The following is a 27,812-nucleotide window of genomic DNA, read 5'->3' on the forward strand; positions in this document are numbered from 1 at the left end:
AATTGCGATAAAGACACCTTACTGTCAACAGTAGCAATCTGCAATATTTGCTAAATGTTTAATGGATTTATTGCTTATATAAACGTTTTATAGCATATAATATGCCACGCTGGGATGTCATTGACTTCGAGATGACTTAAAGAACCACTGACTCGTTTTTTGAAGCGGTTCTCTGAATGAACTGTTCAAAAGAATCGATTCGTAGAATTGAGTCAGAATTCCTATCCATGCGCATGCGCAGCTCTCGCCTGTGTCGCTGTCCGCTACTGTAGTGCTGCTCTAGTTCTGCTGCGTGGAACTCTCCCGAGCAGCATCACCAACGCAAACATGGCGACCCGGGTAAGATATGCTTCCATTTAAGTTATTCAATGAATAACCTTATTTTTATTAGGAATTAGCACTGCGTTGAAATTGATCGCACTATTTCGCCACAAACGCTATCGAGAAGAGCTTTTTTGTCTCTTTTTCAAAAAACAAACAAAAATTCATATTCAGTTTGTTGCCAGCCACTGACATCTTTCCTCAATGTAACCTGCCTACATACAGTAGCAGGTGGCGAATCGGTCATTTCTGACCACGAATACAGATCTGCAGCGATATTGCTGGTGTTTGGTTTACCTTATTATTCATAGCATGCTAATTTGTGGCTAACGCGCAATGATATACGGGATGCTTAGAACAAAAATGATGATAAACTCGCAACATGAGTACTCAAATCTCGGCGGTGGCACGAGACTATTAATTTTCTAGCATTTGTATGCGTCGTGAAAAGAGGTGATTGATTGTTTCTAGCCTGAGCCCTTCGGTAAACAGGCAAAAGCTTAAAATAGAGCCGAAGTGGTTGTCCTATGTTGTAGCCCATCGATAAGGTACAAGATGAACCAGCGGGCGGCTGTTTCATTATTAATTATTTAATATCGCTGATAGCCTACTGATGTACGTTCACAGTAGAAATGTACCGTGTTTTCTGCTGCAGAACGGTGTCATGAAGAGTGAAATGACAGGAATGTGCTCGTTCAGCGGATTTAACCTTGACATGGCTCGCGTAATGCTCACATAAGCTCATCACACCACACCAGTGTTTCTGTTTTAAGAGCTCGCGATGTATAACCTTGAGCGAGCCTACGATTTTCCGTCCAAAAATGATGGCTTCGCTTCAAAATGTCCACAGAAATGCATTGCTCACTCAATACGAATATATTTTGTGCGCAAAGCTACAGCTCTCTCTCTCTCTCTGTGCTGCAGGATAGAGCGCTATAGGTGGCAACGGGTGCTTTGCTTGTCATTGTGAAAAACGATGTCAAAATGCCATCATTTTTGCGTTTTGTGGATAAACTAAGACGTCAGAGTCTCATTTAGGCCCGCGTTTAATTTTCTATTAAGCATTTAATGGGTTCAATGTGTGTATTTATTGTACTTTGATGGTTTACTATTGTCCCATGTTTTATTAATGTTCCTTTAGTATTTGGCTTGATTGTAACCATAATAAAAATCATCCACTATATTGCATTGCATTTAGAAATTATGATAGGCCTTTATATATAATATATATATATATATATATATATATATATATATATATATATATATATATATATACACAGACGTGTATATATATACACACAGACGTATATATATGTGTGTGTGTGTGTTTATATATATATATATATATATATATATATATATATATATATATATATATATATATATATATATATAAATTTACTAATGGCTTTAGTATGTTTATAGGAATAGTTCACCCAAAAATGAAAATTCAGTCATCATTTACTTACCCTCAAGTTGTTCCAAACCTGTATGAGTTTCTTTCTTCTACTGAACACAAAGGAAGATATTTTGAAGAATGTTGGTAACCATACAGTTGATGGGCCCCATTGACTTCCACAGTATTGTTTTTTTTTTCCTACGATGGAAGTCAATGGGGTCCATCAACTGTGTAATTACCCATATTCTTCAAAATTTCTTCTTTCGTGTTCTGCAGAAGAAAGAAACTCATACAGGTTTGTAACAACTTGAGAGTGAGTAAATGATGACTGAATTTTCATTTTGGGTGAACTATCCCTTTAAGGTGCCAGTGAAAAAGCAGGTGAAAGCTCTTCAGAAATCTGTGAATGCCTGTCACACACCCACTATCAGCTGTAAGAAAAGCTGAACAAAGACGAGTCAGATAGTGTCAGTTGTTTATTAGACCCATCATGTTCTCTGGTAAGTTTCTACTCAAGGAAGAGTAAATTAAGATGAGAATGGGAAGAACGAATACTGGAAAATAACATCTGTTATTCAGATTGTGTTATCTGAGATGTCACTGTCAGCAGAATGACATTCATTCACATTACTTTTGATTATGATGAGATATTTCTTGTAAGCTGCAATGATCAAACCAGGCCAAGCCAGACAAACACTGTGTGGGCATCCATCACCCACAGAGTTCAGCTCAGTGTTAAATTACTTAATACTTTCACTGCCTTCTCGGAGAGTATGTGAATGATCTGGTTGTGTCTGTCATGATGCTGTTTAGATATATGTGAGATACAGTGGTTTCTGCTCAATATCTATTGCGATGAGCAAAAGGAAGAATATCAGATTTTCCTTTGTGAGTGTCTCCCATGAGTAAGTTGTCTATTAAGAGCATTTCCCCTTTAATTCCCTATTCCCCTGCTTTAATGAAATGCTTCTTGCAGCTGTTTGTACCGCCAATATACATCTCCTCTATTAAATCAAAAATGACTATACGATAAATCTTTTTATATTGGTGTGTAAGCTTCTGTGAGTGTGTGTGAAACAAAAAGTGGCACGAGCTCTGAAATAACTGCCAAGCTCTAAAGTATATTAAATTCAAATGAATAATTGACATTGTCGTGAGATCTGCTCCATCAGTCATAGCTTTAATCTAAGGCCCTGCATGACTTTTATTTTTTATCGTTGTGCATGACACACAGCTAATTAAACAACTTCCTTTCAGTTATCTTATCATCTATAAATTTAAAACAACATTGTGGCATTAAGTCTACATTAAGTCTACATTTTATCCATTAAAGCCAGTCTTTGCAGACAATGATTGCTTCTTACTTCAATAACTCACATTTTGAAATCTTCATCATGCAATTATTTCTCATCAAGCAGCTAAATGCATGCCACTTGAGCCACAAAACTGATCAGAAGAGATACCCAGGAAAACATTCCAACTAAGATCTCCCTCTAGGGTTACTAAGAGCAAATGAGAAAAAAAGATATTCTTGAAATGGAATTTCAAGAATTTTAGGAATTGCAAGTCATGATCTTGCAGCGATATAAAATATACAACAGGTTCATTTAATGCTTGTTTTTAATGCATTTTTGTTTATTTTTCTGTTTCTCTGGAGTCAGTCTCAGAGTGGCTTTCAGTTATCCTTCTGCGATCAGCCAATCAGGAAGCTCGATGATCTGCATCATTTTCATGACAGGGAGTGTTATGAGGAGAGGTCTTCTTTGTGATATTTGTCCTAATAATTTTCATGTTTTGCACACTGTATGATATAAGGATCATCCTCCATTAAGTGTGATATATCAGGGGCAAAATCCATAAACTGAAAGTAATACAAGTCACCCCTGTGTACCAGTGTAATCCAGAAGTCTAGCCATCTGTGGCATCTGTGACAGCCAGAAATCTCTGTACTGGCTGAACCTTTGTTTGTCTATCGATCTTAACTCTGTGATGTGTGCCAAATATGAAATGGGCACATGAACTAATAATGCTTAATCATACCCTCAGGGTAGATAAAGTCATTAGCTGGTTACAGGGGCTGTTGTATTCAGCCCTGTGACAGGACGTCCTCTGTGCAGTCAGGTTTTTTTTTTTCTCAACAGTATTGATCAGGCTTCCCCTCATTCCTCACTGAATATTTCTCCAGAGGCCCAACCTCATTAAACATGGAGAGCAGGGATGCTTGAAACATCAGTACACTGACAAATGAAATGGCATATAGCATTTTATTTGTTTATTTAGCAATGAATTATACTGCAGTGGGCAGTATAATTTGGGGCTAAAAAATTGTTCTTTTTGCAATGAATCCACTGGAGGCAAGTTGAACTGAACCCATGGGCAGATTTATTTAACAAAACTTGATCAAAATAAACAAAGACTTGATTTCTACCATGACATGAACTTAAACAAACATGAATAAAGCTAGACACCAGACAATAGGAACACGAGGGCTATATAAATATACAAAGACTAACGACTTAACAAGACACACCTGAAAGCAATGAACAATGAACCAATGACTAGAACAACTAATGAAAACAACACATAAAACAAGGGGAGCACATAACATGAACAGGAAACATGACTAGGAGAAATTCAATATAAAAGACAAGAAAACATGAACAAAACCAAAAACAGGCGTGACACTTTTCCTCTTCTGTCTGATATCAAATGCACTACATATTAATATGTATTTATATATTGCTCACCAATGCTGCATTTATTTGATCAAAAATACAGTAAAATCAGTATTATTGTGAAACATTTTTACAATTTAAAGTAACTGTTTTTTATTTTAATATATTTTAAAGTGTAATTCATTCCTGTGATGTCAAAGCTGAATTTTCAGCATCATTACTCCAGTCTTCAGTGTCACATGATCCTTCAGAAATCATTCTAATATGATGATTTGCTGCTCAAGATACATTACTTATTATTATCAATGTTGAAAACAGTTGCACTGCAATATATTGTAAAAAAACTTTATTATTATTATTTTTGTTTTTTTCTCAGATTGTTTGATGAATAGAAAGTTCAACAGAACAGCAATTATTTGAAACAGAAATCTTTTGTGACATTATAGATGTCTTTATTTTTGATCAAATTAATGCATCCTTGCTGGATAAAAGTGTTAATTTGTTCAAAATAAATAGCTAATTAGTAGGTAAGCACTGATTTTAAAATGTAAAAAGTTAACAAAATCTTTATCATTCATTCATACATTCCTATATACTGCATATATTATATTTCTGTTCTCACTATTTTATTTTTTGCTTTAATCTCTCTACTATCGTGATAGCTTATTTAAGTGTTTTCACATATGATATTCTTCAGCATGTCCATTAAACCCTGTTAATCAAACTTTTTACCTTTAAAATTACTGGAAATGTACAAATACATTTCCCTACTACATCAGGCTTTGCTGCTCCTTCAACCACACATGCAGTTGATCCTGATTCTGCTCTGCATGCTGCCTCATGCTGCACACTCTATTGTTTCTCAGCCACATGCTGTCTTTGGCTCAATGTGGTGCTGGCTGTCTCAACTGTTTGTCTTATGTCCTTTTGCCTTCCCTCTTGCTTGCGTGCATTCATTGGCTCCCAAGGTTGTAATATTTTTCAAGGTATGTATGCTTTCCGAATGCCCTCTGCCTCCGCTTGTCTCGCTTGCCAGATTGAGCTGTTCGCTTCACTTACACTAGCTTTCTGCTCGCTCTTAGTGTCCTGAGAGCTGACAGGCTGTAACCCCTGTTGCTATGACCCTTCTTGGTAGCAACGGCTCGAGGGAGTGCTACAGCGGTACAATGCCTAAACTGCGTCACAATGCTATCGGCATAAACCGATAACAACTCAAGGTCATCTGCCTGTGTTCTCACTCTCAGGACAAAAAAAAAGGTTCATTTGAGGTTGAACATTAAAGGGTCAAGTATAATGGCTGAATGGTGTGAGGGCCTGTGGTGCATGCTGGCAGGGAGCCATGGATTATTGCTTTTTTGACTTGCAACTAAAGTAGGTCTAATTGCTGAACTGCTCTTCGTTAACCGGATTATGTCAGCCTGTTGAGTTAACATCCACACCCAGGCTTTGAATCAGATACAAATCCTCAAAGAGCCATTTAGTGTCCTTTAGTTCTGCCTCCTGGCCTCACAACTGGAATACTGCTATATAGCAATGATACATCCAAAATAATAATAATAAATAAAAAATGACAATTCTTATTTTTATAGAATGTTGCAATGTTTATAATAAATAATTTATCTGTGCATATAATTTTTTAAATCTTTAAACAAAAACATCAACTTCCCCTCCTCCTCGCAACGTCACCTATTCTCTGACTCTAATGATGTCCCGGCGTGAGGGCGGGACAATAATCCTAGTTCTGTCCTACATTTTTTTCTCATTCGAGAAACCGTTACACGTCACAACGGTGGAAAAAAGATGATCGCAACTTCTGTTTCATGCAGACTTTAGTATCACTGACTACATTTACATGTGCACCAATAATGTGATTATTTCCAATAATCACAATACGGACTTAAACAGAGTAAGATATTTACATGACAACAGCAAACCTCTTCACTCCAGTTTACATGCAATTTTCAATATTCTGATTATTTATCAGTGGTAAAGAAGGCATCACACTTTTTTGGAGTGCTGAAGAAACTGAGTTCATGTTGACAGCATGATTATAATGCAGTATACTGATGGTCTAAAACATCGAAAATGAAGACACAAATCCAATACGTCCATAAAAAAGTTTTTTGCATTTGACGTAAGTAGATTAAAACAGTGGCCAGTAACATACCTGCATTTAATCTGTACATTGGGGTATGTGAATAATATGCTGGTTATGTGTGAATAATGGCGGTAAAAATAGTCACAATTCTGAAATCTGCATGTAAACAGGAGTGAAGAGGTTTGCTTTTGTCATGTAAATATCTTGTGTTTAAGTCCAAATATTGGAAATAATCAAATTATTCGTGCACATAAACGTAGTCAGTGATTTCTTCAGTTCAAGGTTTATTTGTACACAAAAAAAGTGCTATATAGCACTAAAAGTGGTTCTTGGCTCGTAATCATAGGGGAACCACTTTTGGTGCTATGTAGCACCATATCTTTAAAGGTGCTCTACAGCACCTTTGTCAAATGGTGCTATGTAGAACCCATAAGAGATGCCATATCGCATTTTATTTCTTCAACAAAAATGGTGCTAAACAGCACCAACAGTGGTTCTTTGGCTCGTAAAGAACCATACAGGGGCTTAACAGGTTCTGTATACAGTAGCGGTGCTATATAGCACTTCAGTCACCCTAAAGAACCAGCGAAGAACCACTGAAGCACCAAGATTTGGTGCTATACAGCACTTAAAGTGGTTCCTCTATGATTACGAGCCAAAGAACCACTTTTAGTACTATATAGAACCATTTTTTTTTTTTTTTGGTGTATTAAGTTTTTTTCATCTTGTGCTATTCTGTAGGCAAGTGTTCCTCATTACATAAATAAAAGCATTGCCATGTTGTTCATTTGTTCAAACATTGCAAAAGAATAATATTTAACAATTATCGCCAAAATCTTCAGGATAATCGAAACAACATATTTAGGATTTCAATACTAAATCTCTGAAATTTCTCTGAAAATGTGCCAAGGACTGTGAGATATTCATGAGTCATTTTCTTTGTCTGCACTTTCTAACAGTCTTTTGTTCCATTTTGTTAATTAAGTCAAAACTTGGCTTCTTGAACTTGAAGTTGGTAATTGAACCATTAGCTGATTACCCTGTATTCAAAAATTACTGGACAGTTATTTTAATTAGACTTTTTTTTCGGCCAAAGATTGTTCATTGTTACTTCATAATGCAATGTTAAAGGCACAATATGTAATATTTTTGGATTAAAATGAATACAATGTTTTATATTTTTTTGACTTGTGTGCTTACATTGTCCCGAATGTTTCCATCAATGTTTAAATCTAGAGAAATCAGCTGTGTTAACTAGTGTAACGGCCTGTGTCATTGCGTCGCCTGTCAGTGATGTCATATCCGTGCTACCCTTGATTTCCGGCTTTATTTCCGTAGAAACCATGGCAACACCAAAGATGCTTTAATATATTATGCATTTTAACCTTTATCGACAGAAAACTAATCATTGTTAAGTAGCTCAGCACGATTATTCTTATTGTTTGAATCTCTTGTTTTCTTGATTTACTGCGGGTAACATGTTTGTACCATGCCTCAGAGACAGGGCCCCATGTTGTCTAACATAGTGGCTAACATAGCAAAATCAAAAAGAGATTTATTTGTAGTAACGGTAATACAGCATTTTTACAGCAATTTATTTTAAAATTAATTGCATTCCATTTAGCAACACAAGTCGTCCAGCTTTTATTAATATGATATTCTAATATCGATCTAGCTTACTGCAATGTGCAACAAATGTCTCATTCCAGCCACCGAGCGAACGTGAGTAATGTTATAGCAACTTTCAACACGCTCAAATGTATTTTAGTATAATTGTTTTGACCAAGTAAAACAGTGCTGCATTACCCCACAATTTTAATTAATCAGATAAAGTGACCTGCATGAGCAGGGCTGCCAAATTTTCAGTTTAGCTTGGAATGAGAATTACTGTATGGATGGGGTGGTTGGGGTGATTTGATTCATAAGCTTGTAATTCGATTCTGATCTTGATTCAATATCGATTAATTTGGCTAAGTATCAGGTACAGTAGGCCTATATGTTCAAATCTCTCAACTAATGCTGTAAACATACAGGGAAACCTGTCAGCTCGCATTATTATTAAAGGTTAAAATTAGAATTTAACTCATTCTTGTACAGTTAATATAATGAGGTGTTTATAATGACATTATATTATTTAATGATATAAGAGTAAATATATAATAAATATGTAATATAGTGCATATTTTTAGTAAAATGCTCATCTAATTTTTCTAGCTAACTAACATGCTAAATGGCTTTACGTGACATTGTTCACAATAAGCTGTTTTATTCACATCTTTCACGGTTGAAACACTCATTGAACGATTACATGAGACATGATACATTTCAGTAAGCTGTACTGTATCTTTTAACATACCTTCTGGTGTTCATTCATGTTTATTTGGTGCTATAACTAGTAATAAAGAGAAACACAGATCGGTTCACATGCCGCATGAACTGAGGCACTACAGCGATTTGTCACTGAATGACAGAATTTGAAAGCTGAGACTTTGTTTTATATCAAAAGTAACCTGCTCGGTCTTGTCTGTCAGTGCATTGTCTGTATCCTCTTTGCTCCATGATGTTTTTCAACTGCATGAGAAAATAGATAGAATGAAATAAAATAATATGAATTTAAGTGATCAAACGTAAAGTTCAAGTTCAGGGAAGAAGGAGGCGGACATTAAACTTAATCGTAAAATAAACATATGCAACAAATTGAAAGGAGCAGCAGGACTGCGGCATATAAGCATAATAAAAACAGCAACATAAAGCGTCCCAGGCTCTCGGCTGCACCCTGCTTCATACCACAATAACATAAATAAAACTTTAATATATTAGCTCCATGAACATAATTTCTGCCTGAGTCCCGTCTGATTTCTTTCCATTGGCTGTGCAGGTAAAAACAACAACTCCCATGATTCCACGCTCATTCACGGCATCATTAAGCTTTGTTATTGTTTTGAATAAGCGACCTCTAGTGGCAAAACTTACATATTGTGCCTTTAACTAATGTTAATGCACTAGTTTTTATAAATCTAGTTTTTGTTTTATAAATCTTTAATTGTTTTCATTGAAGTTTTGTATTCTTGTTCAGTAAGTTATTATCTTTCTGTAGCACTCTGCTTTTCAATTAGCTCTCCTTGTTTTGTTCTCTGATGTAGTCTGTTTAATTTATGGTTCTTTGGTTGGTTGCAACAACCAAAGAAGGAACAAATAAAGCAAGAACACCCACGAACCTTTGCTGTCAGTCTTTGCTTGAAATGTTTATTTGTCTTTTATATTTCTCATTTACTCATGCTTAACACATTAGGAGACTCGTCTGGTGCTCTTATGTAGATTCATTTATGATTATATTTTTGCTACTGTTCCCTGGCCCTTTTTGTTTATTGCCTTTATCACCCCTAACCCCTGCAAAGTGTTATTGGTTTGGGGTTTGTAGGATCTCTGTTGCAATAAAACATGATGCATGTGATGCCGGAAGGAATGATTAGATGAGGTCTTGTAAATTATTAAAAGAATAATCGCAGTGCTTCTAATGTTGGAGATGTTTTCAGTTTGCACAGTAGAAACAGCTTTCCATCTTGCTATTTTACACCATGGGATTTACTATTTTTAAAAATCAGCAGGGAATCATGGGAACTCCATCATATGGTGTGGCTTAAATTTTTAATGTGGAGAAAGATCTTTTCACATGAGAAATGACACCCAGTGAGCTAATATAGCAAGATGCATAAATTAAAGCTGATGTGTGTAATTTCTGTGGCACTAGCGCCACCAAGTGGAATTGCAAAAATGACAGTTCTCAAACAGGTTTCCTCAAAAGTCTCCCCCTAACTGCCATTTGTCAGGCAAACAGATAGTCCCGCCCTCCCAAACCATGCCATATTGGTTGAGCCATTGTTCTGTCAAGCTACTCAAATATATATAGCAATGTTTCAAAAGCACCACAGTGCCAACTGATGAATGGCTTAGTTCTCTCTGCATATTAAGTGAATAGAAGAATGTATTTTAACCAGAAATTACACACATCACCTTTAAGCTTCAACATCAATGGCCAGATGTCTTTCTCATGTAGGGAAAACTTCTGTCTCTCTCTCGTCATCTTAGCTCTCTCTTTACTATTATTTGTCTCTGTGCAGACAATGCAAGCGGCTCGATGCCCAACAGATGAGCTGTCACTGACGAACTGTGCAGTAGTTAGCGAGAAAGACCTGCAGTCTGGACAGTGAGTATTCACCCATACCACAGACCTTTACAGATTCAACACGGTTGCACACGGAAGATAAGCATTTTAGGTAAAAAATAACAGCATTTTGGGATTATTATAGATATAATTTTTAATATATTTTAAGAAATTAAAGTGACATTAATTTGTGATATAACATATACAGTCAACTCCAGAATTATTGGCACCCTTGTTAAATATGAGCAAAACAACATAAATCTGCATTGTCTGTCCTTTTGATCTTTCATTAAAAAAAATCATAAAATTATAAACTTTCATTGAAGTAAACAATGGAAAGTGGGGGGAAATCACATTATGAAATAAATGTTTTTCTCTAGTTGCCACAATTATTGGCACCCAATTATTGCAACGTCCTTTTCCCAAAATAACAGCTCTGAGTCTTCATCTATAATGCCTGATGAGTTTGGAGAACACCTGGCAAGAGATCAGAGATCATTCCTTCATGCAGAATCTCCACAGATCCTTCAGATTCCCAGCTCCATGTTGGTGCTTCTTCTCTTCAGTTCACTCCACTCATTTTCTTTAGGGTTCAGGTCAGGGGACTGGGACGACCAGGGATGGCAGAAGCTTCATTTTGTGCTCAGTGGCCCTTTTTTTGATGTTTGTTTTGGATCATTGTCCTAATGGAAGATCCAGCCACAGCCCATTATAAGATTTCTAGCAGAAGCAGTCAGGTTTTGATTTTTTTTATCTGTTGGTATTTGATAGAATTTATGATATCATGTATCTGAACAAGATGTCCAGGACCTTTAGCAGAAAAATAGGCCCACAACATTAAAGATCCAGCAGTATATTTAACCGTGGGCATGGGGTTCTTTTTATCCATGTTTGCACCAGATGGGTTTGCTGCCAAAAAGCTCTTTTTTTAGTTTCATCTGACCATAGAAGCCGGTCCCGTTTGAAGTTCCAGTCGTGTCTGACAACTGATTTTTCTTGAAACCCTCCCAAACAACTTGTGGTGATGTAGGTGCTGTTTGGTAATTTTTTTTAGCTTCTCTGACCCAGAGACTCAGCTATTTTCTGCAATTCTCCAGCTGTGATCCTTGGAGAGTCTTTGTCCACTCAAACTTTCCTCCTCACCACGCATTAGGATGATTTAGACACACGTCCTCTTCCAGGCAGATTTGTAACATCTTTAGTTGATTGGAACTTCTTAATTATTGCCCTGATAGTGGAAATGGGGATTTTCAATGCTTTAGCTATTTTCTTACAGCCATTTTCTATTTTGCGAAGCTCAACAATCTTTTGCTGCACATCAGAACTATATCCTTTGGTTTACTCATTGTGATGAATGATTAAGGGAATTTGGCCTTTGTGTTTCCTCATGTTTGTACTCCTGTGGAACAGGAAGTCATAGTTGGACAATTTCATGCTCCTAGTCACCCTGGTGGGCTAAAAATGCAAATATGAATGAGAATATACTTCAGAGATATTTTACTCATAAGAATTTCTAGGGGTGCCAATAATTGTGGCCAATGTGTTTTGGAGAAAAACATTTATTTCATAATGTGAGTTTCCCCCCACTTTCAATTGTTTTACTTCAATAAAAGGTTAGAATTTTGTGAAATTTTTAAATGAAAGATCAAAAGGATAAACAATGCAGATTTATTTTCACAGCCATCTTCGCTTATATTTACCAAGGGTGCCAATAATTCTAAAGTTGACTGAATATGTGATAATAGCATTATATTCTCGTGGATTTAGTAAAAAATGATATTTTTATGGGTTCAGTTGAAATATATGCTTAAACATGCCTTATAGGGGTGAAAATGCTCCTAAAAATAAACTCCAGGAGCAAATAAATAAATAAATAAATCGTTTCTGTCACAGACCCCCAAGCATTTCCTTTAAGTTGTGGATACTTATCAATCTTATCCAACATAAAGTACTCAATATCTGTTTGAGGATTTATCATATGTGTACATCTAACACTGTAGAGAGAGTTTCATACATATAATTAATGCTCCAGAAGCAGAGCTGATGATTTTCTTTAGGCTTCAACTGTGTCTGTCCTTGTGATGCTGAATCAGTCCAGACATTAACTCAGGCTGACAGAGTCAGCTGCATTGCCTCCTGCTGATGCCTCATGTCCAAGAATATCACAGCATGAGGGGTGATTTGTGTGGGTTTGTGTTGGCATATTGATGTTAATGTGTGCTGTAAATTGACGTTTACTGTATTTCTTTTGCATATTATTATCATTTTGTTGTTGTTATTAATGTTTTTGTTGAAATATCAATAAAGAAAATGGTCAAAGCTTCCAGTCAGATCCTAAGAATTAAGCCATCATATATTATATATTATCCATGATTATGATTAGGATTAACCTGTGCTTTAACTGAATGAATTGACATGTGATGTAACCCTACTAAAAAAAGAAGCATTGTCAGTCATTCACACATATAATCCCACGATAATCTCAGATTATGGTGTCTAAGGATTGGTGCAGTTGTAAACATGCAGTGACTACTTGACTGGAAAACTGCCTTTTTACAGGTTCAAATGATGCTTCTGGATATAAAGTCACCATAGTTAACATCATGTTTTTTTTTTTTTGCATTGCTATAGAAGTTGAATCTTGTCTGCATCTCTCTCCAGGCATGTGACTGTGAGGACAACACCCACCCACAAGTTTGTGTTCACAGTGAAGAGTCACCACTCTGTGGTTCCTGGAACCATCGCTTTCAGTTTGCCACAGGTGCAGGATTCCTGTCAAGATCTTTTACTTGTGACACAAACACAACAACAAACACTCCAAATACAACATTTTATCCCAAAGAACAACTAACCAAACAAATTAAAATGGATAGTTCAGCTAAAAATGAAAATTCTGTCATCATTTACTCAAGTCACATCACTCATGCGGCTCCAAACCTGTATGACTTCCGTTCTTCGGTGGAACATAAGATATTTTGAAGAAAACTGGTAACCAACCCGTTTTGATGTCCATTGATTTGTATGAACAAAAACATTTTTCCGGTATCTTTTATGAGAGATAGAAATTCATACAGGTTTGGGGTGTGTAAATGATGACAGAATTTTCATTGTTGGGTATAAACTATTCCTTTAAGTACAGATAATCAGATAGTTTGCTTGTATTTTTTATGGACCTCTTGTAATTTTATGTTATTCATTCTCTTCTTACTTATTCTTAAAGAGGAAATGGGCAGGCCTGTCCATTGGACAAGAAATAGAAGGTGTGTATGTTGCTTTAGAGGAACATTTGCAACAAATAAACAATGTTTAGATGATCAAGTAATCGAAAACTTTTTTCCTAATTTCAGTGGCCAACTACAACTTCGACAAATCCAAGCAGTGCATTGGTGCCATGACTATTGAGATTGACTTCCTTCAGAAGAAGAGCACCGACTCCAGTCCTTACGACTCAGACAAAATGGCTGCCGAGTTTATCCAGCATTTCAACAATCAGGGTTTCTCCGTGGGGCAGCAGGTCAGAATCACATCACAAAAAACTGAATAAAGGGTATATGATGTTTAATTATACATGCTAATTGCGATTTTCCTTGTCATAGTTGGTCTTCAGTTTCTGTGACAAACTCTTTGGCCTAGTAATCAAGGACATTGAGGCGATGGACTCCAGCATACTGAAAGGGGAACCAGCATCTGGCAAAAAACAAAAGGTATTGGAGAGAGAACAAAAAGACCTAAATTAGCTGTTTAATGTCATATAGAAGATAACATTCCAGTAAATTGGATACACAGTTAATTATTCTTTGTTTCGACATCTAACTTCATAGATTGAGATCGGTCTGTTGGTTGGAAACAGTCAAGTGATCTTTGAAAAATCAGAGAGTTCATGTCTTACTCTAGTTGGTGAGTTTTATGACACTTGAAAATTAGTTTCTTATCACTGTCATATAAACAGCCTTGTAACTCAGTGTTAAATCTTACTCGTTGTCTTCCTGCTCACCAGGCAAGGCCAAGACCAAAGAAGCCCGTCAGACGATCATTAACCCTGAATGGAACTTCGAGAAAATGGGCATCGGTGGTCTAGACAAGGAGTTCTCAGATATCTTCCGCAGGGCCTTCGCCTCTCGAGTCTTTCCTCCAGACATCGTGGAGCAGATGGGTATGCGTTGTCTTTACTTTACATTTTAGTGTTATCTTCTAAAAAGCATCCATTCATCAGAACAGTCCATTTATGTTGATGTTTGTAATAATAACAAACGCATTACTCAGTGACTGTGGATAATGTGTTTCGGGGAGTGTCTATTGTGAATGAGTTGTTTCCTCCGCAGGTTGTAAGCATGTGAAAGGCATCCTGCTCTTTGGTCCTCCTGGCTGTGGTAAAACACTGATGGCCAGACAGATCGGCAAGATGTTGAATGCCAGAGAGCCAAAGATAGTCAACGGTCCAGAAATCCTCAACAAGTATGTGGGTGAATCTGAGGCCAACATTAGGAAACTGTTTGCAGATGCTGAGGAGGAACAGAAAAGGGTGAGACAACAAACTGCGCTCTCAAACGCATAGACATTATTGTACTATAGTACATTACACTATCTTCTCTGTCTTTATTATCTATATGTCTGTTTTTGTGTGCAGTTGGGTGCTAACAGTGGTCTGCACATCATCATCTTTGATGAACTGGATGCTATCTGTAAGCAGCGTGGTACAAGTGCAGGCAGCACAGGTGTGCACGACACTGTGGTCAACCAGCTCCTGTCAAAGATCGATGGAGTGGAGCAGCTCAACAACATCCTCGTCATCGGTAAAGATCAGCAGCTGTTCTGTTTGCAGTGTTTAGTTGAACTCTGTGGAACTCTAAATCTATCAGTGTGAAAAACTTTATTACTAAATATCAAGTTTATTTAAAATCTGATGTTACTTGTGAAAGAAACGATTGATTACTGTCCAAAAATGATAATTAACTATAATGCTATATTAAATAATAATAACAACAATAATAATAATAATAATTATTATTATTATTATTAATTGTTATTATTGTTATTATTTAAGTTAAAGTTTATGGCAAGACTGATGTGAGTTTTTAAAGAAATGATTACTGTCTAAAAACAATTTCTTTAATTTTAATAATAATAATAATAATAATAATAATAATAATACAATTATTATTATGAAAGTTAAAGTTTATGGCAAAACTGGTGTGAGTTTTGAAAGAAATTATTGATTACTGTCTGAAAACAATTTCTTTAGTTTTATAAAAATTCTTAAATTCTTAAAATATTTGTAAATTATTTAAAAAGTTTTTTTTAAATATTTTATAATAATAATAATAATGTTTATTGCAAATCAGATGTTATATATAAAAGAAATCATTGATTACTGTCCAAAAAATGATAATGAACTATAATACTATATTAAATAATAATAATAATAATAATTGTTAATATTGTTGTAATATTATTATTATTAGTATGTAATATTATTAAAGTTATTAATAATATTATTATTAAGTTTTGAAACAAATTATTGATTACTGTCCAAAAACAATGTATTTAATTTAATAATAATAATAATAATAATAATAATTATTATTATTATTAAAATTAAAGTTTAATAAAAAGTTAACTGATGTGAATTTTGCCATAAATTATTTAATTATTTAAAACGTTTTTAATATTTCATAATAATAATAATAATAATAATAATGATAAAGTTTATGGCAAATCTAATGTGACTTTTAATAATAATAATAATAATAATAGTAATAATAATAATTATTGCAATTATTATTAAAGTTTATAGCAAAACTGATATTAATAAATTATATAATAATAGTAGTAGTAATAATTATATTATTATTATTTTGATATAAAAGAAATCATTGATTACTGTCCAAAAATGATAATGAACTATAATACTATATTAAATAATAATAATAATAATAATAATAATAATTGTTAATATTGTTGTATTATTATTATTATTATTATTATTATTATTAAAGTTAAAGTTTATGGCAAATCTGGTGTAAGTTTAAAAAAAAAAAAATTGATTACTGTCCAAAAACAATGCATTTAATTTAATAATAATAATAATAATAATATAATTATTATTATTAAAATTAAAGTTTAATAAAAAGTTAACTGATGTGAATTTTGCCATAAACTAAAAAAAAAAATATTACTGTCCAAAAACAATGCATTTAATTTAATAATAATAATAATAATAATAATAATATAATTATTATTATTAAAATTAAAGTTTAATAAAAAGTTAACTGATGTGAATTTTGCCATAAACTTAAAAAAAAAAAAAATTACTGTCCAAAAACAATTTCTTTAGTTTTATAATAATTGTTAAATTATTAAAATATTATTTTCATTATTTAAAAAGTTTTTAAAAATTTTATAATAATAATAATAATAATAATGATCAATTTTATGGCAAATCTAATGTGACTTTTAATAATAATAGTAATAATAATAATTATTGCAATTATTATTAAAGTTAAAGTTTATAGCAAAACTGATATCAATAAATTATATAATAATAATAATAATAATAATAGTAATAATTATATTATTATTATTATTATTATTATTAGATTACTGTTAAGTTTTTATTGTTAAGCATAATAAAAGTCTTTTAATCTCTTATATCCTAATTATCTGTTTGTTTGTTTGTTTGTTTGTTTGTTTTTTCTAATCTGTGCTTTTATCTTTATCTGAAAGGCATGACTAACAGGCCTGACCTTATAGATGAAGCTTTGATGAGACCTGGCCGATTTGAAGTGAAGATGGAAATTGGTAGGACCTCAAACACTTGCCCTTTGTTCAAAAAGAAGTATTTATCACTCTCTCCATCTCTGTTTATTCTCACCTATTTGTCTGTCTCATCACCCAGGTTTGCCAGATGAGAAGGGCCGTGTTCAGATTCTGAACATCCACACATCTAAGATGCGAGAGTTTAACCTCCTGGCTGGTGATGTGGATGTTAAAGAGCTAGCTGCTGAGACCAAGAACTACAGTGGAGCTGAGCTGGAGGGCCTGGTCAGAGCTGCCCAGTCTACTGCCATGAACCGCCACATTAAGGTGCAGAGTACTGTACAATGATCTGTGCATTCCTTATCCGGGATGTATTTTCATAATTCCTCATTTGAAAGATTTAAACCCATGTTGAACTGTATTCCAGGCCACATCTACTGTAGAGGTGGACATGGAGCGAGCGGAAAAGCTACAGGTCACTCGAACAGATTTCATGGCGTCCTTAAATAACGACATTAAACCTGTAAGTATCTGCCTTGTTGAATAATTGATTGTTTTCATGAGCAGAATGATTTCAGAGATGTCATTTTATCTCTTGTTAGGCTTTTGGCACTAATCAGGAAGACTATTCCAGTTACATTATGAACGGCATCATTAAGTGGGGTGATCCAGTGAGTCGAGTGCTGGAGGACGGAGAGCTGCTGGTGCAGCAGACTAAGAACAGTGACCGCACCCCACTGGTGTCTGTGCTTCTTGAGGGTGACTTTTCATTTTTAACAACAAACATATGTTGAATGTTCATCAAGTAGAAATAATATAGTAAGGACGTTTTGTAAATGTTGTTCTCACAGTGTTTTATGCTAACATTACAAAAACATTCAGCAAATATCAATAACATCTTAACAAAGTTCTAAGAATGTTTACTCTCAACATTAGGAGAACACATGAATGCTGTTATGATGTTTCAACATTTTATGCTAACATTACGAAAGCAGCTTCAAAGGGCTTTACATGATCCCAGACGAGGAATGAACGTCTTATCTAGCGAAACGATCGGTCATTTTCTAAAAAAAATAAACATTTATCTACTTTTTAACCACAAATGCTCGTCTTGCACTAGCGTCCACAACTTCACGCGTTACATAATCACGTTGGAAAGGTCACACGTAACGTAGGTGGAAGTACCGAATAACTCATTTCATTTTCTCCTCCAACTTCAAAATTGTCCGATATTGTTGTTTTGCCTTTTTTTTTTTTTTTTGTAAAGGGTGTTTAGCGTTACTAGATAAGACCCTTATTCCTCGGCTGGGATCATGTAGAGCCCTTTGAAGCTGCATTTAAACTTCAGTTTGGACCTTCAACCCATTGGTAGCTGTTGAAGTCCACTATATGGAGAAAAATCTTGGATTTTTTTCCTCAAAAACCTTAATTTCTTTTTGACTGAAGAAAGAAAGATATGAACATCTTGGATGACATGGGGGTGATTAAATTATCTGGACATTTTAATTCTGAAGTGATCTAATCCTTTAATAACATCATAAGGACATTCTGAGAACTTTGTTCTCACAATGTTTTATGCTAACATTACAAAAATGAGTTTAATTCCCAGCTCAAGGTCCTTTGTCAGTCCCATTCCCCTCTGTCCACCCCATGCTTTCCTGTCTGTTCTGAATACTGTCCTATCCAAAAAAGGCCATATATATATATATATATATATATATATATATATAAGAAAGTTTTGTTCTAACATGTACATAACCTTTTCAAAATGTTAGTGAAAGTTGTGGGAACATTCACTATTAACCTCTGTATTTTACCCAGCTGTAGACTATTTCTGTCTATTCAGACTGTTCAGTCCTGACACATCCTGTTTTTGGCCTCAGGACCTCCTCATAGTGGAAAAACAGCCCTGGCCGCCAAAATCTCAGAGGACTCACAGTTCCCATTCATTAAGATCTGCTCTCCAGACAAGATGATTGGCTTCTCAGAGATCTCCAAATGCCAGGCAATCAAGAAGGTTAGTGGTAACATATGCTTATAAATTGTAATATAAATATATTAACAATATATAATGTATTCACATTTTTATCAGACTTCTCAAAGGCAAAGTTGTTGCATTGCCCACAGAAATGTTCAAATGGTTAATTATTGTTAAAAATGTCTTCTCAGGTCTTTGACGATGCTTACAAGTCTCAGCTCAGCTGTGTTGTGGTTGATGACATTGAGCGTCTATTAGGTTCGACTTTTTTATTTAAATGAGTTGATTCTGTTTGTTTAAAGTAGGGGTCTTCAGCAGGATAAACTGCCAGTTATTGTTTCACTTTGATGAAGAACAAATGCGTTAAACAAAAATACAATTTTAACTGAATTTCAGCTAAAGTTAACAAGCAAATTTTATTGTTCCTCCCCATTAGATAAAACTAATGCACAAGTATATGACTATGCACTTGTGTGGTGAAGTGGTGAAGACCCTTGTTTTAAAAACGAGTTGTTACTTGCTTAAATTAATGCAAAGAGACTTTTTTAATGTTATTACACTATTAATGGTATACTATTAATTGTGTGTGATGAAACAGATTACGTGCCAATTGGTCCTCGATTCTCCAACCTGGTTCTTCAGGCCCTCTTGGTTTTGCTGAAGAAGATTCCACCTCATGTAAATTCAAATGCTTTCATATATGAATCATTTATGTGCATTTGTAAATGTGTATAACTCTTTTTTCTGTCTTTGAATGCATTTATCTATGTATTGTAAGCTTGTTAGATTATGGCCATAACACGCCTAGTGTTCTTCTTTTCATCTGAAGGGCCGTAAGCTGCTGATCATCGGTACCACCAGCCGTAAAGACGTGCTGCAGGAGATGGAGATGCTGGATGCGTTCAGCACCACCATCCATGTGCAAAATATCTCCAGTGGGGACCATCTGGTTGAGGCCTTAGAGGTGAGATGAATTGAATGTCAGGGCTTATTTTTTAAAGCAAAAAACAACTGATGCTGAGGTAAAGTGCTATAAAAGAAGATATGAATATACATTTCAGCAAAAATAATAGTATATATAATAGAAGAAATAGTGATTTAACAATTAAATAAATCAGGAGACAAAAAAAAAAACTGAAGGCTTGTTGTTTCAACATTCTAGTGCTGTTTCAGCATTAGCCAGTAGAGGGTGGTATTTAACCACACTGCAAAAAATGTTGGCACAACAATGTTCCTTTTTCACTTACTCTCATAAAATGTTATTATCATACTTACCTTTTTTCTGTTGTTTACAAGCTCCTGGGCAGCTTTACGGATACAGAGAGAACCACCATTGCCCAGCATGTGAAAGGAAAGAGAGTGTGGATTGGCATTAAAAAGCTTCTCATGCTTATTGAGATGTCTCTGCAGGTAAGCTTCAGTGGACTGTGCTGTTGTTTACCTCAGATCAACGCAAGACAAAGTCTGTAAATACTATTGTGAAGCATTAAAGGGTTAGTACACCCAAAAATGAAAATTATGTCATTAATTACTCACCCTCGTGTCGTTCCACACCTGTAAGACTTTCATTCATCTTCAGAACACAAATTAAGATATTTTTTGTTAAAATCCGATGGTTTAGTGAGGCCTGCATTGACAGGAATATAACTAGAACTTTCAAATGCCCAGAAAGCTACTAAAAACATACAGGTGCATCTCAATAAATTAGAATATCATGAAAAAGTTTTTTTCTTCTTTTCTGTAATTTAATTCAAAAAGTAAAACTTTAATATATTCTAGATTTATTAGACATAAAGTAAAATATTTCCAGACTTTTTTGTTTTCATTTTGATGATTACAGCTTGCTGCTCATCAAAAGCAAAAAATCAGTATCTCAAATTATTAGAATGTTTAATTTCAAGTTCTATTAAATTACCATTCTCAGGGTATAAATACTGGGTTTAGGTCAGTAATCCCAACAGCAGTCATGGGGAAGTCTGCTGACTTGACAGTTGTCCAGAAGACGATCATCAAGACCCTCTACAATGAGGGTCATTGCTGAAAGAGTTGGCTGTTCGCAGAGTGCTGTGCCAAAGCATATTCATGGAAAGTTGACTGGAAGGAAAAAGTGTGGTAGGAAAAGGTGTACAAGTGAAAGAAATGACTGCAGGCTTGAGAAGATTGTCAGGCGAAGCCGATTTAAGAACTTAGGAGAGCTTCAAAAGGAGTGGACTGAAGCTGGAGTCAGTGCATCAAGAGCCACCGCACACAGACGTCTTCAGGAAATGGGCCACAACTGTCACATTCCACGTACCAAGCCACTTCTGAACCAAAGACAACGTCAGAAGCGTCTTACCTGGGCTAAGGAGAAAAAGAACTGGACTGTTGCTCAGTGGTCCAAAGTCCTCTTTTCAGATGAAAGTAAATTTTGCATTTCATTTGGAAATCAGGGTCCCAGAGTCTGGAGGAAGAGTGGAGAGGCACAGAAACCATGTTGCTTGAAGTCCAGTGTGGAGTTTCCACAGTCAGTGATGATTTGGGCTGCCATATCATCTGCTGGTGTTGGTCCACTGTGTTTTCTGAAGTCCACAGTCAACGCAGCCATATACCAGGAAGTTTTAGATCACTTCATGCTTCCTTCTGCTGACAAGCTTTATGGAGATACTGATTTCATTTTCCAGCAGGATTTGGCACCTGCCCAAACTGCCAAAGGTACCAAAAGCTGGTTCAGTGACCATGGTGTTACTGTGCTTGATTGGCCAGCAAACTTGCCTGACCTGAACCCCATAGAGAATCTATGGGGTATTGTCAAGAGGAAGATGAGAGACACCAGACCCAACAATGCAGATGACCTGAAGGCCGCTATCAAAGCAAACTGGGCTTCCATTACACCTGAGCAGTGCCACAGGCTGATCGCCTCCATGCCACGCCGCATTGATGCAGTAATGTATGCAAAAGGAGGCCTAACCAAGTACTAAGTGCATAGAAATGAACATACTTTTCAGAAGCCTGACATTTCTGTTTAAAATATCCTTTTTTTTATTGGTCTTATGAAGTATTCTAATTTTTTGAGATAGTGAATTGGTGGGTTTTTGTTAAATGTGAGCCAAAATCATCACAATTAAAAGAACCAAAGACTTAAAGTACTTCAGTCTGTGTGCACTGAATTTATTTAATACACGAGTTCCACAATTTGAGTTTAAGTAATGAAATAAATGAACTTTTCCACAACATTCTAATTTATTGAGATGCACCTGTATTTAAAACAGTTCATGTGACTACAGTGGATCAAGCGAAAATGAACGTTTATTTATAGCACGTTGTGTTTACTCTCTTCTTAGATGGATCAGGCATACAGAGTCAGCAAGTTCCTCTCTCTACTCAAAGCCGAGGGAGCGTGAGTATTTACCACTACAATAATATGTTGCATATTTGTCACAATGATGTCTTCTAAAAGCAGTATTGCCACAGACTCACTCGATCACAAACCTGATGGAGAGTTACACAGGCATTAAGGTGGTTTTGTATTTGATTTCGTTAACTGACAGGCTGGATGAAAATGATCACATCCGAATTTAATTCTACCCATGAAAACTGATGGTAAGGGTGTTATGGTAACTAAGTGTGCTGTACTTAGAGCCATCAAAGTAGTTGCTTTGAAATATCTTGATCCCTGGTTTGATCCCACATAGATACAGAACCTGTAGCAACTCCATACAAGCTAGAACCTTATCTCTGTGTTCATATATCTGCTTTAAACTTTAATACACTACAGTTTAAAAGTTTGGGGTCAGTAAGATTTTTTTACTTTTATTCAGCAAGGATGCATTAAATTGATTAGAATTGACAGTAAAATTTTTTTTTACAAAAGAATCCTGAAAATCACAGTTTCCACAATAATATTAAGCAGCACAGCTGTTTTTAACATTGATAATAATAATAAATGTTTCTTGAGCATCAAATCATCATATCAGAATGATTTCTGAAGGATCATGTGACACTGAAGACTGGAGTAATGATGCTGAAAATTCAGCTTTGACTTCACAGGAGTAAATTACATTTTAAAATGAGAAAGTTATTTTACATTGTAATATTATTTTACAACATTACTGTTTCACTGCATTTTAATCAAATAATTGCAGCTTTGCTAAGCATAAGAGACTTCTTTTAAAAACATTAAAAATATCTTACCGACCGCAAACTTTAGAATGGCAGATTTTATTCTAATCAGCCATTATGTGTAAGCTAGTGTTTGTTCCTGCCCAGCGCCTGTAGAGGTCAGACCTTTCCACAGTGAATCATCGCAGATTACACGTATTCATTCTGAAAATGAACATGAAATGCTGACAGCTCAGTTTACTTCTAGAATCTGACACATCACTTCACAGAATCTGACTGACATTTCACAGAATCTGACACTGTTTCTCTTCAGTTGAAACAGGATGTTCAAGAAAAAAGGAAATAAGAAAAAAATAATTCACCACGTGTTAAAATACTGTGCACATTATATAATTATGTCTGTGGTTTGTGTTTTCATTAAGGCCAGTTTTCATATGCTGATGCATGTTTAAATTAATATAGAAAATTGTATGAATATTTGATTTAATCAAATAAATTGTTAGCTTCATCAGCTAAAACTATAGATACAGAGGAAAGGTCAGAGAAAAAAATAGACTAAATTTAATGAATATGACAGGATGTTGGTATTGACTAAGTTTTAAGGATATTTTAATTAAAGGCCTAAAACTTTTACTTAAACAAATACTTTACTTAAGCAAACCACAAATTACTAAGAAAGTGGGCATTATATACCAGAATGGAGACTGATAGTTTAAAGCGAAGATACAGAAGGAGTAACAAATATTTTCTTCTGTATTATGAAGTACCTCCAAGTGTAGTGGATTGTATGGCATGAGAGAGGACTTGGTTCTATCCTTTGTTTGTTGATTGGATTTTGAGAAGTGGGCATTGCACTCAAAAATGAATGCAAGCTTGCAGTTGATTAGTAAGTAAAATTTTATTTATACAGCACTTTTAAAGCCGCAAACACACCAAGTGCTTTACACAAATATAAGAACACAAGCATTAAAGGATTAGTCCACTTTCAAATAAAAATTTCCTGATAATTTACTCACCCCCATGTCATCCAAGATGTCCATGTCCTTCTTTCTTCAGTCGAAAAGAAATTAAGGTTTTTGATGAAAACATTCCAGGATTATTTTCCTTATAATGGACTTCAATGGCCTCTAAACAGTTGAAGGTCAAAATTACAGTTTCAGTGCAGCTTCAAAGGGCTTTAAACGATACCAGACGAGGAATAAGGGTCTTATCTAGTGAAACGATCGGTCATTTTCTAAAAAAAAATAAAAATGTATATGCTTTATAAACACAAATGATTGCAAGTGCTTCTACGCTGTATGTCCTACAACTTCCCTATTCAACTTACGGAAAAAACGGAACTGGCGCCACGTTCGTTCCGTAAGTTGAATAGGGAAGGTGTAGGACATACAGCGTAAGCTTTTTGAAGGATATGGAAGGCGGTCTGGCGGAAGCACTTGAGAGGCGATCATTTGTGTTTATAAAGCATATACATTTTTATTTATCTTTTTTAGAAAATGACTGATCGTTTCGCTAGATAAGACCCTTATTCCTCGTCTGGTATCGTTTAAAGCCCTTTGAAGCTGCACTGAAACTGTAATTTTGACCTTCAACAGTTTCGGGCCAATTGAAGTTCACTATAAGGAGAATAATCCTGGAATGTTTTCATTAAAAACCTTAATTTCTTTTCGACTGAAGAAAGAAGGACATGGACATCTTGGAATGACATGGGGGTAAGTAAATTATCAGGAAATTTTTATTTGAAAGCGAACTAATCCTTTAAGAGTACATTCATGAAGAGCTATACACAATATATGAACAAGCAAAATGTAATATAAATATAAAATATCAAACCCCAAAGCACACAAAAAGACATCACAAAATACTTAAAGCACGTCTTTACCAATACTTTTTTTAGCAACATTTAAAAATAGACACACATTCAGCAGATCTAATATCCACTGGCAAACTATTCCAGAACTTTGGAGCCTTTACTGTAAATGCTCTATCTCCTTTAGTTTTATATTTGGTTCTTGGAACAGCCAGCAATTTGTTAAAAGAAGATCTAAGACATCTCACTGTTTCATGAGGCCTCAAAAGCTCCAGACCATTTAATGTGTTGTATGTCAACAATAAAATCTTAAAATCAACCCTAAAATGAACAAGTAACCAATGTAAAGAAGCTAAAACAGGTGTATTATGATTAAATAACTTTGTTCGTGTCAATAGTCTGGCCACAGCAATCCTTACTAATTATAAACGTGATAAAGTGCGATGCTTTAAAGAAGACAAGGCATTACAAGACACAATGAAATAAAAGCGAATAAGTGAATAAGCTTCTCTGTATCATTAAAACTCAAAAACCGCCTCACCTTGAAATATTTATGAACTGATTAAAAATGAGATTGAAGCAATAAATCCCTAAAATAACAGAAAAAGTACTGGCAGCTCATTACCCGGACATTATCCAGTAATTTTAAGGACATTTCCGTTAACCCTAAAACAACGCAATGAAGTGCAAATTTCTAAATACAGGTAAAACACCTGTAAAAAATAAATACGGAAAATTCCGTTAAATACTACATTGTGCCCTATTTATACAGATTTTTTAGAGTGTAACTTCTTAACATGATATTCAAAGTTATAGACTGGTGTCAAAATATAAACACCCACATTTCTTACTACCTGCTTAATCTTCGGAAAAACCTTCTCAAGAGCTATCTGATTTTTACTTGAGCTCTGACTAGTTATCACAACTTCAGTTTTATCAGTGTTTAACTACAGAAAGTTTAATTGTAGGAAAGGGGTGGGGTTTGAGCGGAAGAAATGATTTGAGAAATCTGCCATGAGAGAAGTCTGTTATTTCACCCAAAGATCAAGATCAATAGGCCTAACATGAATTTTCATTTCATGCCGACATTTAAGAATAGAAATGGAAAAAGTAATAGGCATGTTAAGGATAACACAAAAATTTTTTTATTTAGATCAGTGTTCTCCAATAATGCACAATAAGAGTAAGAGTGTACATTAGGAAAGAAAGTAGGGTTAGTTCTAAATTCATGTTGACTTTATCTCTTAGAAAAACGGTCAATATTGGTAATGATTGACTTTCAGATGGCAGCCATCAAAGTCACAGAGTCTGTGTGCCAGAGCTTGTCTGTAAATTTGGACTGTGCCCAAACATCAGGGGTCTGAGGTGAAACCCAAAACCAACCCGCATACAGTACACACTCCAACAGCACAGAGTAAACACTCAGCGCCTCCTCACACTGCATCCTTCTCTCTGCAGAGATCGTGGTTTCTATGAGTAACAGAACACAGGAGAGCGGGACGCCCATGCTGTTCCTCTCAAATGGAGGCCCTTGATGCCCTCTGCATGTTCCCTTGGCAACTACAAGCAAACTCCACCCAAACGACACCCTCCCAATACTGATAACTGGATGGCGATCACACAGCCATCCCCTCATATCAAACCAGTATCAAATATAGTCTTGTGCTTTGTGTAATATTTCTGTACGGCTGTTTGTTTACATGAATATCCCTTTTAATCTCCTCAAAGCCATGAAGATGTAAAAAAAATCTGATATATGAAAAAAAGAATTTATATATGCTGCTGGATGCAGAACATATCTAGTGAATCTATATCATGCAACATGTGAATCTTTAAGTAGGATATAAGAAAGCTGTTATTGTGTGTGTATATAGTGAAGATGAGCCGTGCTGTTCGTAGTGTGCATACACAGAACCCTTCCTTTGTGATTGTGTTGTGGTAACACAAGAAGACATCATATAGATCACAGTGTTATTTGATATTGTACATAGGTTCAAAATATGCCAGTTCTTTTTGTTTCATTTGTTTTTGTTTTAAAGTTACTGTGTCAGAGCTGGAAATATTTAGTATATGTAAACTACTCGACTGTATGTACTATACGTGCGTACTAGTGTTCGAGAAGTCAGCATTTTGAGAACAACCTTGAGATCAGTTCTACAGTGGATTGATAATCTGTTGTGGTCACTACATGAGTGTCTGTTGGTGTGTGTGTGTATAAATGAGCGAGTGAGTGAGTGTATTAATGATCAGCTTCAGAGTGAACTAATTTGTGTGGCTGTATTTATCTGTGTAAGTAAAGTGTGTGTAGATATTGTTTTTGAAATGACTATTCATGAATATGTTGTTTTATGTATTTATTTTGCCTGCCCATTCATTCATATGGTTTATGTGACCAGTGTTCAATGTCCAGAGCTCTTTGATCTGTTATGACTATTGGAGATGTACTGTATGACCAGATGCAAAAATGTGTTACTGCAATAAAAAATAACAGGCTCACAGTAAAAATGTA

General features: G+C 35.1%; 1 protein-coding gene across 1 annotated transcript; it reads left to right on the top strand.

Annotated features, from left to right (window-relative positions):
- The first annotated feature begins 222 nt into the window (after positions 1 to 222).
- Positions 223 to 27,812, top strand: nsfa (N-ethylmaleimide-sensitive factor a). The gene is made up of 21 exons (XM_051887624.1): positions 223 to 339; positions 10,618 to 10,703; positions 13,323 to 13,422; positions 13,882 to 13,921; positions 14,009 to 14,175; positions 14,258 to 14,365; positions 14,483 to 14,558; positions 14,659 to 14,814; positions 14,984 to 15,183; positions 15,289 to 15,454; positions 17,385 to 17,459; positions 17,557 to 17,744; positions 17,845 to 17,940; positions 18,020 to 18,176; positions 19,301 to 19,434; positions 19,587 to 19,653; positions 19,994 to 20,073; positions 20,225 to 20,359; positions 20,692 to 20,805; positions 22,716 to 22,771; positions 26,762 to 27,812. Exons 1-21 carry the CDS (start codon positions 328 to 330, stop codon positions 26,781 to 26,783), a joined length of 2,235 nt encoding a protein of 744 aa, XP_051743584.1. The 5' UTR covers positions 223 to 327; the 3' UTR covers positions 26,784 to 27,812.

Source organism: Ctenopharyngodon idella, chromosome 3 (assembly GCF_019924925.1).
Source record: "Ctenopharyngodon idella isolate HZGC_01 chromosome 3, HZGC01, whole genome shotgun sequence".
Classification (NCBI taxonomy): Eukaryota; Metazoa; Chordata; class Actinopteri; order Cypriniformes; family Xenocyprididae; genus Ctenopharyngodon; species Ctenopharyngodon idella.

Coding starts and splice junctions, on each gene's coding strand:
- nsfa (XM_051887624.1), top strand. Junction 15,184..15,288: donor CTGAGGAGGAACAGAAAAGG/GTGAGACAACAA, acceptor TTTTGTGTGCAG/TTGGGTGCTAACAGTGGTCT. Junction 20,360..20,691: donor ATCTGGTTGAGGCCTTAGAG/GTGAGATGAATT, acceptor GTTGTTTACAAG/CTCCTGGGCAGCTTTACGGA.